Source organism: Talpa europaea, assembly GCF_964194135.1.
Source record: "Talpa europaea genome assembly, chromosome: 3".
Classification (NCBI taxonomy): domain Eukaryota; kingdom Metazoa; phylum Chordata; class Mammalia; order Eulipotyphla; family Talpidae; genus Talpa; species Talpa europaea.
Window position 1 is genome coordinate 106,309,743 of NC_140069.1, and position 18,403 is coordinate 106,328,145.

At 37.3% G+C, this 18,403-nt stretch overlaps 1 protein-coding gene across 1 annotated transcript in view; it reads left to right on the forward strand.

Moving 5' to 3' along the window:
- Positions 1 to 953: 953 nt before the first annotated feature.
- SEPTIN7 (septin 7) overlaps positions 954 to 18,403 on the forward strand; it is a gene marked incomplete at both ends in the record, with an annotated part of 80,373 nt that continues 62,923 nt past the window's right edge. The window contains 2 exon segments of the mRNA XM_084229908.1: positions 954 to 1,012; position 1,014. Of these exon segments, the coding sequence (XP_084086034.1) occupies positions 954 to 1,012; position 1,014 (60 nt within the window).

Sequence of the window (18,403 nt, forward strand, 5' to 3'; positions counted from 1 at the left end):
CAACTAGGGTGTGAACTCCACGAGCAATGAAACTGGCACCAACAAGGTGAGCCAACACGGTGTCACCGTGGAGAGCCCGCAGTGGAAGCCGCAGCAGCCTACCTCTCCGGTGTGCCAAGCCACCAGAAAATGACAGCGCCAGGCAGATAGATTAGGGCACCCAGGTCTTAACCTCACTTCCACCCCGAGAGTCAAGAAGGCTGAGGAGGAAACGGGGTGGTTGGGGGCATAGACACCTGCCTCGATCTGTCTCCACTTTCACTCACAAAGCCACCAGGTCAGGAGCGAGGAGCTTAGGCGTGAGCGCGGTCCCCGCCCAGAGAGCAGCTTCCCAGTCCGGCTCTTCCAGCGGTGCCTCTTAGCCTTACGCCAATTACGTAAAGAGGCGCTAAAGCCAACTCCGCGGCACCCAAACTGCAAAACCTGACGTGAAATTGCGCGGGGCGGCACCGACGGCGGCCATACTTAATTCGGGCAAAGCCCCACCCTCGCACTCCATCGGCCACTCCCTCTCTGCGTCCCAGGCTTTACACCGATAAACTTAAAAGATTTAACATTAGAGGCAGTGTTGAAGAAACATGCAAAGAGGCCTGGCTATTCATGACCCCGGAGGTGCCAAATCCCGTCAATTCAAACATGGCGGCTAAACCCTAGCAGTAAAAGAGCGCTGACGCCAATGAAGTCATGTTCCAAATGGAGCGGGGCGGAGGGCAGGCGGAGAGTAATCTCGCGAGATTGAACCAGCGTTCGCTAGGCCCGGAAGCCTCGTCTGAGGAGGCGGGGGGCGGAGGAGGGAGCGGGAGTTCGGAGGGAGCCAGTGGAGGAGTCCGCCTGCAGTCGCCTGCGTAAGCGGGGCTGCGACGCCAGGCGGCTACGCCGCGGAATCGGCGTAGGCGGCTTTGGAGAATCGGCGGGCTGCGCAGCTCCCGGGCTGGTCGCCGAGGGGGGAGGGGATGTCGGTCAGTGCGAGATCCGCTGCTGCTGAGGAGAGGAGCGTCAACAGCAGCACCATGGGTGAGTCTCAGCTTTGGGTCGCCGCGGCTCGGGCCGGCGGCACCGGACGCAGAGGTGCCCTGCAACTGCCGGACGGGGCTCGGGGAACGCGCTGAGGCGAGGCGGGGGCAGCGGCGTGGGACTCGGGAGGGGGCCGAGGCGGGCCCGGGGCGCGGCGCGACGGGCTCGGGGGGAGGGGAGGCGGCGGCGGTGACAGTTTGAATTGAATGCGAGCGGAGCGGCGGCGGCGGTATTTCCTGTGCGGCGGCGGGCGGGCCTGGGGAGCGGGGGGCCGTGAGCCTCGGCCTCCGCTGCCCGACCGGAGCCGCACGAGCGGGGTCGCCTCTGCCCGGCCCCGGGCTTCCCCCGTCCTCTCGTCTTCCCGCATCCTGCCCCGGGCCCGCGGGTGGCAGTGCCCGCGGCGGAGCCCCTCGTGGGGGGTGGGCCTGGCGGCGAGGGCGGGGATGCGCGCGCCGGGGTGAGGTGCTGGGTGGGCCGGCCCCCGAGGGCGGCCGCGGGCGCGGAGGAGGGAGGATGCCCCGGGCTCTGGCCGCGGCGGGGACTGCGCCCCTCCGGCCGCGGCGTCGCCGCCGGTTCCTCTCTCGGGGCCTTTCCCCAGGCGCGGCCCGGAAGGCCGGTGGAGGGCGGGCGAGGCTTGAGAGTGGAGGATACGGAGTCTGCTTTGGGCTTAAATTTAGGAAAAATGGGAAAGAGAAGGTCTGGGAAGGGCGCCCTCCAGAGGAGTGGGAAGGGCGGAGTGGAGTGGTCGCTGGTAAAGGGAGGGAGTTGGAGAGCCAGACCGGTGAAGTTGAAGGAAATTAATTTTTGGAAATTGATCAGTATTTTCAGAAGCACTTTCATTTCCTTTCCTCCCCTACGTGTTGGAAAAAGAACAAGGTCATTTAATTCACATTTTCCACTCCGAGTTCCATTTCATACTGTGTGGATAGTAGGAAAATAAGTGAAATTTTTGTTTCTTCTAACACTTTTCCATTTGCTAAGTTACATTTTGAGAGCACACTGTTTGAAATGTGCGTTTTCGTAGTGTAGGGAAAGATTTTGTGATGTCCAGGTGTTCGCTCGCTCAGTGACGGAAATGATTTTTGCAAGTTTATTGTTATTGTTCAGCTGTAAGAATTATTTCTTTCGGTTTTGTTACTTTGATGAAATGGGAGAGTATCTTCCTGACTGCCCTTGAGAATCACACTGAAAAGTTCTTTGCTTGTTTTACATATTTATATACACACATGCTGGTGATGAGAATAGTCAGCCCTCCTCGCTCCTCTTCATAGTTATAATTAGGTTATAAGGTACGGATGAAATTTGTGGACTCCTGATAGATTGAAGTGCCTTAGCTGAAAAGAAACACTCACTAAACCAGTTAGTGCTGCTTGGATCCCTTATTTCTCCAAATAGCAAGGGAAGGAGCAAAGAGGGGAGGGCAGGAAACAGTCTTTCATCCCACCCAGCTGTTCAGTGGGTGGAGATAGGGTAGTGGAAGGAACTATGAAATAAATGTGGAAACTACATAGATGATTGTATGGTAGCATTTTGTCACTCTGATGGGATAACATGATGGAACCAGGATCTTTTAATACAGTTAACAAAAATATATACCATTTTAGGCTTACAGGATTGAACTTCAAAACTAACATAGACATTTATTTTGTGTTTAAGTCGATTTTAATTTACAGAAACGATACCTATTTCTAATTTGGTTAAAAATTTTGGTTTCTGGTTTTGATTTGTAGACAAGGTATTTGAACCCAACTACATCAAATGAATTGTTATCAATAGATCATGTTTCAGAAGTTTGTTACAAAATTGTTTGTTTGGATTTGTACATTTTCCTGTAGCAGTCACCCTCAGTAAGTTCTTGTCAGTACTTCTGAGCTAATGAGACAAGGTAGAACTCCTGACTGACCTTAGAGTAATTGTAGAGGGTTAACAATGACAATACACTCATACACACACCCCCAAAAATAGAATTGTGGTTTCTTAGGTCTTGATAATGGGGTGTAGTCTGAAGATGAGACCAGTCAGAGTGAACATAGTGGTAGAGCAGGTTGGCTTCACACTATTTATAATTCAATGGTTTTACTATGGAGTGTATTCTGGGGTTTGCAAATAGTGTTGTTACCTGACTAGATTACCAGTTGAGAACCATGTTTCCACATTTTGCACTAAAAAGCTATCTTCAGTTTTTTATTAGAATTTAAAAAATTTTAGCTTGAGCATTGATGCATTTTACTCAGTTTTGAGACAAAACAATTTTTGGTTTGCTTTTCCCCCCTTACTAAATTTGGACTGTAGATGACATAAGATTAATTGTACAATGGAAACTGGTGAAGAGTGTTTTCAAGAGTGGAATTTTAACATGGCATGATTATGAGTATGGCTTATCAGATGAGAGCATACTCAAATGTAGATTGTTGGTCTCTATAGCCATGTTTTGCAGACTGCAAGTTGATTTAAAAATCAATTTTGTGGATTTCTACTAATAGTTTTTTTTAAATACGCAAGAAATAGAAAATAGCATATGTTGGACTTAATACAAATTTTTGGGGGGGAGGGAATTTTCATTTTTAAATGTTGTGTCTTAGGATGGGATCTGACATTTCTTTTTTATTACGGAATTACAAAAAACATTTCTAAAAATACTTGGAGGATATGAAAGGTATGACTAAGGTAAGACTTCATCAAGGCCAATTCATTAAACCTTATGGTAAAGTTTGGAGGTCTTGGTGTGAGGAAAAGAATACTTTAACTGCTATTAAGTCCATATCGCTTTTTTCTTATTTTGAATTCATGTATTCTGTACTTCCTAAAGTTAGGGTGATTAGAGAGCTTGGAGACCTATTCCTGCTTGAGAGGAGGTCATCTCCTAAAGTCAGATAGAAACCAGGGTGGGTCCCAAAAATATATAGTTATCAGTCATTCATTCTGCCCTAGACTTGGGGATTTTTTTTTTTTTTTTTGGTCTTGGCCTTTTGCATCAGCAGAGATCAAGAGAGCCAAGTTTTGAGCGGGAACCTGGTGGAAGGAGGCAAAAGGGCCAAGGAGGCAGGTTGGCTTGCTTTCAGTGTTGAAGGTCATAGATCAGACACACAAAAAGTCGTTGTGGTTTGTACCTGGTGTCATCAAGCTTTCCAGAGATAAGAGATTTTACACATAGGGGCTTGAGATCAAAGTCTTAATAACAACAGATGTATAATAAATGTATAATAAATGTATAATAAATAAGATGTATAATAAATAAGAATATGGGCTTTGGTGTTAGACATGGGTTCACATTCTTACTTTGTCGCTTATTAGATGTGTCAGTTTGGATAGGTTAAGTTTTTGCTTCTCTAACTGATAAAGGACCTTTTCTTTTTAAAAATGTTTACTCCAGTTCATTGTTGGCTGATACCATTGTAACTTGCTAAGTGTTTTGCATTGTAAAGTGCAAAATTTTAAAAAATGAAGATGAAATAAAAAAGCAACATACAAGCCCTAATAGACCCAATAGATATAAAATTACACCACTATAAAAATTTCCATTTCTAATGCTCTCAATTTCTATACTTCTCTAATATAAACTGGTGAATAATTCAGATTGGCTCACCAGTCCACAGACTATACTTTGAATTGTACTGGGGTTGACCCTGGTACTGTACAGAAATCTTAGTGAAAGTAGCTAAAGATGAGGTCTTGCCAAACATACTAAAATTTCTGTACTTTATAGCTGCAAGTGTTTCTTAACTTCAAAACTACTTTGGAGGTAGAGAAGAGTGAATAAATATCCTGCCAACATTATTTTCAACCTTTTTTTTTTTTTTTGGATAAGATATTCACATGACATGCATTTTATCTATATTGTCTGCATTATAAACAATACAAAGATGATCCCTTTCTCCTTTCTCAGCAATCTGTAAGTTAAACCAACTCTCCCAAAGATGTAATTTGTTAATTCTGTTGTTTTGTTTAGTTCTGGGGCCACATCTGAGTACTTTGGTAATTTCGTTTGAGAGGTGAGGCTGGAGGTGAGGGTTTCTTATTCTTGGCATCTTTTCAGTTCGGAGCTTTATATAGTTCCTTGAGGGACTGTCCTGTGCAGGTAGCATGTTTTCCAGCATCCTTGGCTTCTACCTGCTAGGTACCAGCAGCATTTCCCTCCCAAGTTGTCTTAATGAAAAAAATGTCTGCAGACATTGCCAAATGTCTTGTTGGGGCAAAACTGCCCCAGATTGATAACCACTGCGCTACATGTTGGGGGCTATTGAATTTCAGGAGATGGAAAAAATTTTCTTTTCTTTTTTTTTCCTTATTTATTTATGCATACAAGTACTGGGGTACAGGCCACAGGTGTGTGTGTGGGGGGGGGTGAGAGGATTCACCAGAGACAGAGTGGGGAACAGAACAATCAGAATGACTGAAATACACTGCTGAGTGGAGCTGCGGGCGAGTCAGGAGAGGTTTGCTGCGCCATGTGGGTTGCTCCCTGGCTGGGGATCGAACTCATGCTTCAGTGGCTGCGGACAGCTCCATAGGTTGTGTCTTCACCCCTTGCGCCACCAGGGAGGCCCAGGAAAAGTTTTCCTTCCCGATTTAGTCCGTAATTCTTCCTCTTAGAACTCCTGCTACTTAATAATGTTTACCAAACTTGGGAATCACAATTATGTAGGCAGCTTTTTTTGTTGTTATAAATTTGATTTATGTGCTTTTGAAGTTAAATAAGTACATTTGATTAATGTATTTTTGTAAACATATAATTAGTAATTACTAGACATACATTATGCCAGGACAGTATTTTTCAGAGCATAATTGATGAACTTAATGCATGAATATCAACCTAGGTCTCTTGTTAAAAGTGCTGAATAGTTGATTCACACCATATTCAATTTCTGGGAGGGGAGGGACCTAGGAATCTGTTTCCAGGTGCCTTCCAAGTTAAATAACTGTATTTAGGTATAGCTGATATACAATAAAATGCACAGATTTTAATTTAGTTCACTTAATTTTGGCAAAATATAAACCTTGTAGCTTTTATTCCCATAAAAATACAGAACAATTCTATAACACTCTCTTGTTATTTCCCCTGTTGTTCTGGGTAAGCACTAATCTGATTTGTAAATATCCATAGATTTGTTGTTGTTTTTTTAAATACACTAATAGAAATAGAATTCACACACAGTTGACTCATTTAAAGTTTTTTTTCTGGGTTGCTTTTTAAATTCTTTTTTCTATATTTATTATGAAATATTTGAAATGTGAAGAAAATATGAAAGAATAGTTAAGTGATTATCTTGGTGTTTTTAAAAGAATACAGATTCTAGTAGTTTCTCAGGGACTACTAGATAAACAGTAGTTCTGGGATATGTCCCTGTTTTTTTGTTGTTGTTTTTTTTTTTTAACAAAACCATTTCTTACAGTTTTACTTTCTTTCTAAAGTATGTTTAATTTAAAATGTCTCTGCCATGATAATTTGAGATTTTTGTAAACTTTATTGATGTAACAAATATTTGACTGCAACAAATGTCAGACACTGCAAAGTAGTAGCAATCAAGAAAGCTATAGCTGTTGCCCTATGCACTTATGAAAGTGCTTTATGCTTATTTTGGGGGATGTAGTTCAAAATTCAAAAGGTTTCAAAGAGGTTATGTAGTAAAATCTCTTTAGTCACTCATTTTCCTACTTTTCAGGCAAGGTAATGTTAACAGATTCTTACCATGTTCTTCTGAGGATAATTTTTGCATGTACAGACAAAAAATATATCTGTTGTGTCCCACTCATGGTGGCGTCATATATCTACATATATTTATATATCTCTCCTTCCTCACCTTAACTCCACACCCACTTAATGTATCATATTATTCCATCTCTGTGTGAGGATTCTTTCACACAGCTTTATAATATGGTTAGTCTGATTTGTTTAATCAGTCGCTTTAACTGATAGCAGTTTAAACTGTCACTTTATAATAGATGTTTATTTCCAATATTTTGCTATTATAAACTATGACATGATCAGTAATTTGGGACAGTGATCATTTTACATGTGTATCTAAGTGCTTTTGAACTCTTTAACACAAGACAGTATCAGTTAAAACGATAGTATAAATGTTAAGTCATTACTAGCTTATGACTTCAACACTCAGGTTCATTCATTTAACAAAACATGTTTTTCTTGCCTACTGTATGTTGGGTACATGGGAAACTGAGTTAAATGCTGTGACAGTAGAGAGGCATGGCTGATTAAGAGATTAAGTTCTGAAGTTACGCCTGGTTTCACATACCAAGTCTAAAGCTTAACTGAACCTTGGGCAGATAATCAAAATTTTTCAGTTTCCTCCTCTGCAAAGTGGGAATCATGAAGCTATTTATTAGACAATTAAATGAAATAATATGTGACAGATCTCTAGTGTGATTTGTACTCTATGCCTAAGTTTGTACTCCTTTTGCCTAAGTACTCTAACAAGCACTCAGATAATAGCTTTTTTAAATTGTCAGACTGTAAGACAATTGACTGTTTACTTATCTGCGTCAGTTGTAAGTTTCATAAAGTCAAGGACTGTTTTCACTTTTGTGTTTCTGATCTGGCATTTGTTCAGGAAGTCATCTGTGGTTTGATTTAAAGGTATATATACTGTGTGAGTACAGAACAGTTTATTCAAACTGGGAAGGGCAAATCTTTAAATATGGCTAGGAATGATTATTCAGAGGAGGAGAAAGAGGAAGGATACTTATTCTAGGCTAAGAAATCATACTAGTATCTGGATATGAGGCTAGAGAAGTAAGCAGAGATCGTGATGTGCTGCTTTAGAGGTCAAAAAAAAAATCTTTTTTTTTTTAGAGATTTATTTATTTATTATATTTATATATTTATTTAGAGATCTATTTATTTATTTATTTAGATTTATACAAGAGCTGGGGTATAGGCCAGAGATGCGGGGGGTGAGAGGATTCACCAGAGACAGAATGGGGAACAGAACAGGCAGACTGACTGAAATACACTGCTGAGGGGAGCAGCGGTCAAGTCAGGAGAGGTCTGCTGTGCCATGTGTGTTGCTCCCTGGCCAGCTGGGGTTTGAACTTGTGCTGCAGAGGCTGGGGATTGCTTCATAGTATGGTACTTAACCCCTTGCACCACCAGGTAGCCCCCTAAAAAAATCTTTATTGAAAGATTTTTAAAAGAAGGGTGGTAACCATGAGAATTGTGCATTTATAATTCTAGTAAGACTAGATAGAAGCACCAAGGAGGGTTCAGTGAGTTTAGGGAGGTTGATGTAGCAGTATTAGGATTTACAGATGAAAGACAGAACTAGGGCAATGACAGTTTTGGCCTAAAATATAGGGAATGGTTGTAAGATATGTATGAGTGGGTATGTGAGAACATATTGATGGTGAGTAGTGAATCCAGAGTTTCTGACCTTACTGAGTTCAAGATGTTGAGTAAATGGATAATGAATAGGAGTCATTCCTTGAAATAGATATTTTAAAACATGAAATTGAGAGGACTGGAGGACATCTTTGAGGGCATGTCTGGTAGAATCTCAATATTAGAAGGTACATCTAATAATAGAAGCATTTTAAGATTATTGTAAATTTATTATTTGTGCTTTGAATTTTTATGGGTTTTTAAATCTGAATTTCTATGTTCAGTAAGTGAATCTGCTATATTGAACAAAAACTATATACTGTAGCGTGGTCAGTAAATTTGTTGGTACTGTAAGACTTGATATTTGTGGTTTGGTGAGCAGAATTGAAGGAAATTTGAATAAAATTTCCACATCCCCTAAAGTTAGATTGAGGTCACCAATTTCTTGAGTAGTATTGAAATGTTTGCTTATTTTAAATTTCTGGTGGTACATTTCACAGCAGTAGCTATTTCAAACCAAGGGTTGTGCTAGTGTTTCTTTACAGGAATGACATTTTGTATCCTTAGTCCAATTGACCATTCCCTTGTAATCTGAGAGCTTTCTTTTTGAGGAAGAGTGTGGTGTATATTGTCAATCAATTTTAAAGAGTACAGTAAATATCTTGAGTGAGGTCATTATTTGTGTAAGATATGGTGTCCTTATAGTAATTTTATCTTTTTGCTTTCTGTTTATGCTATTATTATAATAACCAGTATGCCACCTCATTTGTTACATGTAGCTTTCTGTAATGTGAGGTGATCTATACAAGTAAAATTTTTTCAGTAACTAATATACCTTCCAGCATTAACATTTTAAACCATTTTTAATTTTTAAAAGTTTAATAGATATTCTTAATTCCTTTTGTTTAAGCAAATTAACAGGGAAGAAAAAATATTTCAATATGTGCAGTTTAATCTGTATTCTTCCTTAATTACACATATTTTTTCCTGGTTGTAATTAGTGGCATATTAGTGGTTAGTGGTTCTTAATCCTGGTCAAGCATTGAAAACACTTACAAAGTTTAACACACTTAGAGACTCATTAATTCAGTTAAGTGCCAGGTGGGACTCAAATTTGCATTTTAAGTATTTTTTGGTAATTCTGGTGACCACCCAAGGTTGAGTGAGAACCTCCAGTGTGAATTATATATTGTGAGGTAGTATATGTCAAGGTACTTTGTACACTCTTAAAAGTAAGATATTATTCGTTTAGTTAAATGTGGTTTTTGGTATATAAATTTATATGCAAGTTATTTTAAGTATGTATTTTTGTGATCAGTGTTGATGCCATAAATTACCTATTTTATTATTTTGAGATAGTTCTTAATTTCAGTATTTCAGAATTATAAATAGGAAATTAAAGAATATATTTAATAAACTTTTCTGTTTTCACCACTTATTTTCCTAGAGTATTTGTTAACCTGGTATCTTAAACTTGTTTTTGTTTGCATTTCTTTTATTATTGAAGAGAGATACTTGTTATATATACTTTCACTAATATATGGTATACTGAAAGATTTTAAAAGAAGGGGACTAGATAAAATCATCCTCAAAAATACTTGGTTTTGTATTGTGACAAATAATGTGATTTGAGGGTTGCTTTTGTTTTTCAACTATAGTTTTCATTATTTTCTGCTCTCATGGATGCACCTATCATCTGTCCTTGATGTTTGTAGCTGTCCAGTTTGCTGTTACAAATCTTCGTTTTAGTTGCTATTTTTTTAATTTTCCTGGTTCATTTCTTTCTTGAAGGCCTGCATTTTAAAGTTAAGTATTGAGTTAGATTTCCATATCTGGTTTCAAGCTATATTTTGTGTAGTTGATATACTGAATGAAAAGGGAATAAATATAAATAGAAATGATTCCTGTTGTATGACTGTATAAAATAATGTGCAAATAGAAAAGAGCTCCCAAACAAAATATGTCCTCATTGAGCAGAGAACACCTTGTCTATTTACTGTTTGCTGAGAAGGGTAAATCAAGAAATTAACAAATTCTAGCCTAAGTTTGAAAACATGAGAACTTGTCATCAAAGGATGAAAGTGGTGATCCTAGATAGTCCTGTCTTGGGTCTTGTACTAGAATATAAAAGTTGATCTAATACAGAACATCTAGGAGTTGTGATGATTAATTCAGTTGTGAACAAAAAGGTAACTTTTTGTTACCTTTGGCAACAAAGGACCCACCAAAAATACTATTTCATAATGTTGTGCAGTTAGAAATAGAACTACATTGATGTCCCTTTTTTTCTTTTTTGAAATTTTGAAATGTTCTTGGACTTGCTGAAACACTGCACCCTTATTCTTTTGAACGTTAAATATTTGGTCAGTATGGGGGAAAAGCCTAGATAATACTACAAACATACAAATACAGCATGTTACATGAAATAAATGCACTATCAACATTAGTACTGGCCAGCATTAAAAGGATAGGAGTTTTTGCTTAATGGAAACATGTGTTATTTGAATCTGTATTGAAGATTTTGGGTAGCTTTGGGAGGTCCCATTGCTTTTTAAATTGAAGGATGGGTATTCTAAGTAAAGTTGGTTGTGAGTGAACTCCATTTAACAGATTAGAATCTAACCGCAAAGTACAAAGGAAGTGGTGCAAGGGTTTAAGCACAGTGCTGTGAAGCTGTCCGCAGCCTCTGCAGCAGGAATTTGATCCCCGGCCATACAGGGAGCTACCCACATGGCGCAGCAGACTGCTCCTGTCTCCCCAGCTGCTCCCCTCAGCAGTGTACTTCAGTCTGCCTGCCTGTTCTGCTCCCTGCTCTGTATCGGGTGAATCCTCTCATCTCCCACATCTCTGGCCTGTACCCTAGTTCTTGTATGCATAAATAAATAAATCTTTAAAAAAATAAGTAAAATATCTTTCTATTTTATAGTATAGGCTGATAAGGTTCATATTACATTTCCTGGGTCCTATCTCAAGAGTTTACTTCCCTACTTCTTGACTGGAGCCTAGATATTTCCCTTTATCGAGCTTCCCAGATGCTTCTGATCCTAGCCAGGTTCGAGAATAATTTATCTGCACTAACAAAGCCCAGATTTCTTAATAATAGCTGTCATTTATTGCACAGCCACAAATACTGACTGTATTTGAAGTACCAGATATTTCGTATATACCTTACAAAAACCTCATAAAGATGTTATCCTAAAAGCTACGGCTCTAAATTACAGCAGAATCCAGATTTCTAATTATACTTATACTGCCTTATGATTTTTTTTATATTTCATTAAAAATAATATATGCAGTTATTTTAGGGACTCTTTGATTTGCCTTTTTCCCTCTGTTCAGATTGAAGCATGCTTTGTATTTTTGCTTCCACTTCTGCCCTTCCTCCTTAACATGAAGTCTCTTCCATCAACTAAGAAAAGCCTGGCCCACAACTGCTCATTCTGGGGAAACTTGCCAATTATCTGAGTTCTTGATTCCGTTTCTCAACTTGTGTCTATCTTTAAGAGTGCACTACTCTTTACTCTTTAAGTCTTTTAAGACTATTCCTTTAGTAGATGACAAGCACTGTCAGGTTTTTGTTGTTGTTGTTTTATGATGTCAGTTACTGTTTATGTTTAGTATAGATATTACAAATATTTTTGGCGCGGTGGTATTTCTGTGTGTGGCATGCTTTTCTCATTCCACTGCTGATTTCTAGCTTTATTGTAATTAGTACTTATCTCGAGTAGAGTGCTGTTTTTATAATGAAATATAAATATATATTGAAGACCTTGGCTGTGGATAAAATTAGAACTTTAAGGTATCAAATTGTTTTGGTTACTTGAATAGCTAGGCAAGGTAGCTTTTCAAATCTTTGGTTATAGAGTAAGTTTATAAGCATGCAGGAACATTTATAATTTATTAAGAACTTCAACAGTAATATAATTTGAATTGTAATATATATTTTTAAAAGTTGTGCTTTCTCAGGAACTATTTTAATCTACAAGGGCTGCCATAACAGAATACCACAGATTGGGTGGCTAAAACAATAGACATTTATTTTCTCACAGTTCTGGAGACTAGAAGCCCAAAATCAAGGATGCCAACACGTTTGGTTTCTGGTGAGGGCTCTTACTGGCTTGTAGTCATCCACCTTCTCACTGTGTCCTCATATGGCCTTTGAGCTTTGGAATAAGGATAAAGCAGAGGATTTGAAGAGCCTTTGAGAAAAATATAAAATACCTGGTTAATTTGACATTAGTTGCATGTTGAAATAATATTTTGGATATATTGAATTAAAGAAATTATGATTAAATTTACTTCTTTTAGCTTTTTTAAATGTGGGTAATAGAAAACTTAAAATTACATGTATGGCTTGTGTTAATTTCTAATGAACAGCGCTCAGATCTTTGAATCTTTTGTAGAGAATTTTAGTTGTTTCAATTCCTTTAACAATGTTTACATGGCAGGGGATGATATCCCTCTAGCCATTCTTTTTACTTCCTTTGAGCTTGTTACATATCCCTGATGACACCAGGAACTGAAGATCCTGTTACCTTAAAATTACAGATCAGAATAAGTCTATCTTTTGTCATCTTACATGCAATATGTCTGTTAGGTCTGAAGTTACCTTTGAGGGCCACTTAATTTTCTTAATGATGTGTATTGTTAACTAATTTTTTATTGTTTCTTAATAACATACATTGTTAACTAATATAATTAATAATTTCTTAACCCTTTCTTCCTGTGCAGCTATTGTTGTACCTGGTTATTCAGCACTTAAAAAATATTAGAATAGCTCGTTCACTGGGTGAAATAAAATGTTCTCTCTCTCACTTCTGACTTTCGGATTCAGTTTTAAGGTTGGGGGAAAAGCATGTGATTTGGATCCACATTTCCACATTAAATTTCATTTGGTTTCCCAGTGTGCCGTATAAAATACTTGTTGCCTTTCTCAGCTTTTATCATCCTCAGGTTTGACAAGCATCTCTTTTATGTTTTTATTAATTATTAAAGAATGTTACCTATGCCTAATTAAGAATGAATCCTTATGGTGTATTTTTGCTGAAGTTGACATACAATTAACCAGCTACTCCTTTTGTTAGTATTCTAGCTTTTATTTCTGGAAATCTCTTTTTTTTAAAAGATTTATTTATTTATACATACAAGAATTAGGGTACAGGCCAAAGTTGGGGGGGGGAGAGGATTCACCAGAGACAGACTGGAGACCAGAACAGGCGGATTGACTGAAATACACTGCTGAGGGGTACAGCAGGTGAATCAGGAGAGGTCTGCTACTCCACGTGGGTCAGCTCCCTGGCCGGGGATCAAACTCATGCTGTAATGGGTGTGGATAGCTTCATAGGTTGCATCTTAACCCCTTGCGCCACCAGGGAGGCCCTATTTCTGGAAATCTTGACAGATTTTCCTCTATAATTTTCCTTTACAGTCTAATGAATTTGTCAGAAATTGTTAGCTAATCTTGTGATTTTAATTTACATTTTTCTTAATGACTTGTGATGTCGAGGATCTTATGTGCTTATTTGCCACCTCTGAGGCTATTGTTAGCATGCAGTTGTTTGTAGGTTTCCTTATAATCTTTATGTTTCTCTAAGTTTACCCCTCTTTCAATCCTGAGTGTAGTTTGCTTCCTCTTTCGTTCCTGAATTTTAGTATTCTAGTTTTTGTTGGTCATTTAAGCCAAGGCTTTTCAAATTTTTTGATCTCTCTCGTAAAGAGCCTTATGGTTTGTTAATTTTTCTTATTTTGCGTTATGTATTTATTTCTAGTCTAATTTTTATTATTCCCATATATTTATTTGCTTTGTATTTAAGTTGCTCTTTTTTGTGGTAAAGTTAGGTAATTGGTTTGAGACATCTTTCCTTTCTTTTTAACATAGGCATTATAGCTATAATTTTACTTCTAAGCACTGGGTTAGCTGCATGCATTGTATTTTGGTGTTGTGTTTTACTTTTCATTCATCTCACGTATATTCTGCTTTCCTTTGTGATTTCTTCTTTTGCTCATTGGTGAAAAGTGTAGTGTTTAACTTTCACAGATGTGTGAAATTTCCAAATTTCTGTCATTCATTTCTAATTTAAAAATTTGATGGATGAAGAACATCTATAATGGATGACTGCTTTCAGCCCTTTAAAATGAGACTTATTTTGTGGTCTAACATGATCTGTCATGGAGAACATGCCATTTGCATTTGAGAAGAGTATATTTTGCTGTTTTTAGGTGGAGTGTTTTATAAATAATGAGTCTAATTGATACACGATTTATCTTTCCTCAGCCTCTTGTCTAATTTTCTGTTAGCATTTAAACAAGTGTAAGTATTGCCTTTAAAATTTTTTTTTCACTCTTTGACCTTGGTTATCCTTTAAATGCTATCTTACTGCTCTTTTTACAGATAAGTATTTAAAAAGAGTTGTTTGCCTTGCAGCCTGTAGTTATTTACTGCTTATGTACTTGAGTACATGATTACTCCAGAGCATTTGTTATAGTTGACAACTTTTTGAAGGACACCACTACAGTTCACCTCCTTGAACTGATTTTATGAACTACTCTTTTTCATTCTTCTCTTTTACCTATTCCTAATTTTGTGTTAATTGTGGTGGGATGTTGATGTTCATTCTAACCTTCTTACTACTTGATATACTGTATTTGGATTCAAACCCATGGCCTTGATACCATTTAAATGTTGATGACCTAAAAATGTTAATAATCTGCCTAACCTAGATGTTTCTAGAACTTGTCTTTTATATATACAGCTGTCTACTGGGCATATGTCTCCTTAAAGTTCAGTTAGCATCTTAAACTCATATTATTTCTGTATTTAACAATTGACACCACCATTAATCCAGTTGCTCAAGTGAAAATTCAGGAATATGATTCTTAATCATATCTAACTCATTAATATCTAACTCCACATTGTCCAGTAGAAATCAGTGCAAGCCATGTAAGTAACTTAGATTAAGCATATTAGAAACCACATAAAAATTGAAATTAATTTTAGTATTATATTTTAAATATATATAAAATTTTATTTCAACATGCAGTCTATATAATAAAGATTTTTTTTTCTTTTTTTCCATAAGTCTTCATATTTGGCATGTATTTTACACTCCCAGCACATCTCAATTCAGACTAGCTACATTTCAAGTGTTCAGTAGCCACATATAGCTTAGTTGCTAAGTAAATGGACAGTAGCATGTTAACATTTTTCATCACTATTACTTCTATCTTTATTTAGTTAGGTTCTAAATTCTCCCTGGGCTGTTATCACCAGTTCCAATCTCTCCTCTAGTTTATCCTCAATATTCTTGTTATTGGTAATTTTGTAAAATATGAATGACTTTACACGTAAATTAATGTGGTTGTGCATTCTCCTTCAAATTTTTTAATGCTCTCCATAACCTAACAGATGAAGTCTAATCAGAGTTTCTTAACTTGGCCAAAAAAGTTCTTTGTGATATTTTTCCTAACTTTCCTACATTGTGGCTCCAAGATATTGAAAACTGAATTATATCGAACTATTTGCAGTTTCCACTAAGAATCATAATCTCCTCATGTTTTGGGACCTGTCACCAGCTACACTGCTTGAGACCCATATTCTCCAGCACCTATCCACATTTCTAATTAGATGCCTACTAGTCTTTTAGGATATGATTTCAGGATGGAACGAAACATTCCTTTTTTGTTCTGACAGCCATCCTTCTATGATTGCCCACATTATAGCACTTATTACTGTGTTGTTATAATTGTGGGGGTTTTTTTTTTTTAGATTTATTTATTTATTCCTATAAGAACCAGGGTGTAGGCCAGATGTGCAGGAGGGTGAGAGGATTCACCACAGACAGAGTGGGGAACAGAACAGGCAGACTGACGAAATATACTGCTGAGGGGAGCAGCTGGCGTGACGGGAGAGGTCCCTCACCGGCTGGCCGGGATCGAACCAGCACTGCAGAGGCTGCGGACAGCTTCACAGCGCGGTGTTCAACCACCTGCGCCACCAGGGTAGGCCCTATAATTGTTCTAACTTAGCTGACCTGACGTAGATTTTTAATTTCATAAGCAACAACCTTCATTTTTAGTAGCCTTACATCCTTAATCGCTAGTATTCGTGCATTTTTAAAGCTCCAGTAACTATGTTGAATGAATGATAGTATGGTCAGTAATTCTGGGAAACATCTAAATTCCAAGTTCAGGTGAAAGAAAAAAAACTATTTGAATTTTAAACTATCTGATTCTTACGTGTGTTCATAAAGTATTAAAATTGTTTGAATAGTTTAACCAAGAATCCAGAAGAGGATTAAGAAAACAAAAATTGTTCCAGTTGCTTATCTTAATTAAAAAGGGGGAAGCTGGAGACATGCAAAGTAAAACATGAAACTTAAAAGAAAATGGGTGAGGAACATCAAAGCCAGCATTTAGGACATGCCTATATAATCTTGTAACATCTAAGTGTTATTATTTTATTAAATTTGGAATCTGAGTTATTTTAGAGCAGTTATATTTAAATTAAAACATTTAAATGGTGAAATTTTACTTAAACCTTTTTTCTTGGGTTATGTAAGTGACAGTAGAATTTGACTAAGGAAGTGCTAGCAGTTGTATTTATGTGTGTAATGTAAGGCTTTTGTTAGGAATACTAAGGAATAGACAAGCAAATTTATGTATCAGCATGTTTTCCATTTTTGTAATCTAGAGTTGTTTTATATGTTTAGAACTACTTAAACTTTAAGTGAATGAAATTTTTTTTGTTAGTGTGTAAAACAATATACAATATACCTGTGTTCTGATAGCCAAAGGGGAGGCAGATTGATCTTGAAGTTAAGGAAAAACTAAATGTTTATCTTTAAATTTTGAAGTTTCTAATGTAAACACTGAGGGGAGAAATAGAGTTCTCTTCATAGTAAGGTAATTTGAACTGAACATCTCATTTTGTAAAGATTGAGAGTTGAACTTTCCTTTCAGGAACATGTTTTAACTTTCTTCAGATTCTAGTTTCCATTTTCTTACAACTCCCCTTGATCAATTAGTTGTTGTCACTAAAAAGCATATTTTAGCAGTTTTCAAGACAAGTTCCTGCTTTTCGATATTGGAAAATTTGTTGAAACAGATACCAGTATTCAAACCTTGAAAGTGATAATGGGATTTGAGGTGCAAGATTTTGGTGATTCTTTAGAACAGGAACAAAGGGTAAGCAAGGTAGTATAAAGAATTCTTAAAGGTTAAAAAAAAAAAAAGAATTCTTAAGGATTCCAATAATCTATCTGTTGGAGCCTGTTTGGAACCTCTTATTCTTTGAACAGAATTGATGTCTAGAAATAAGGTTAAGTTCAACACTGAAATTACTGGATAGTATATTCAAGTTGATGTTCCCATAAACAGTGAACATCAGGCAGTAGAATTGTTGCAGTTTGATTTTCTTAAATATGAATGTCGACACGATTATTGAACAATTTTCTTATGTAACTGAAGCTTGAAATTAATACTCTTAAGACCTAATGGTATTTTGGTAGAAATGTGACTAACTATACTTTTATCTGTATCCACAAGGTTATAAGTATCACAGAGATTATGTAGAGATTATGTTTCACATTGGCACTGTGAACATTTACTTGTGCAGGAAAAGAATCAGTGGGTGATTATATGTTCACAATTAAAGACTAGTTGATTTTAGGATTTGGGTTAAAAAAAAAGAGTCATAAGAAATGTGAAGTCTGTATGTTATCTTATTAGATATTCCCTAAGTTTGTTTTTGTCTTTGGATATGATTACTTTCTGAGAAGAAATTTTCCTGAAAGTGTGTTTTAGTCATTCAGCTTTTTTGAATATCTTCTAGGAATATAGATAGAAATATTAGTGTGCTAGGAATAAAGATAATACAGATGACATGATTCTTTCCCTCTAGGAAATCAGTCATATTGGTAGACTGACAACGTTTTTGTTTGTTATATGCAAAGAATGAATTCTTAATCTAGTTACTCTTCCTTTTTTACATTAGTGAGATGGCTCTTATCCAAAGTTATCAGTAACCTCATTTTCAAGTTAAGTGAGTTAAGCCAG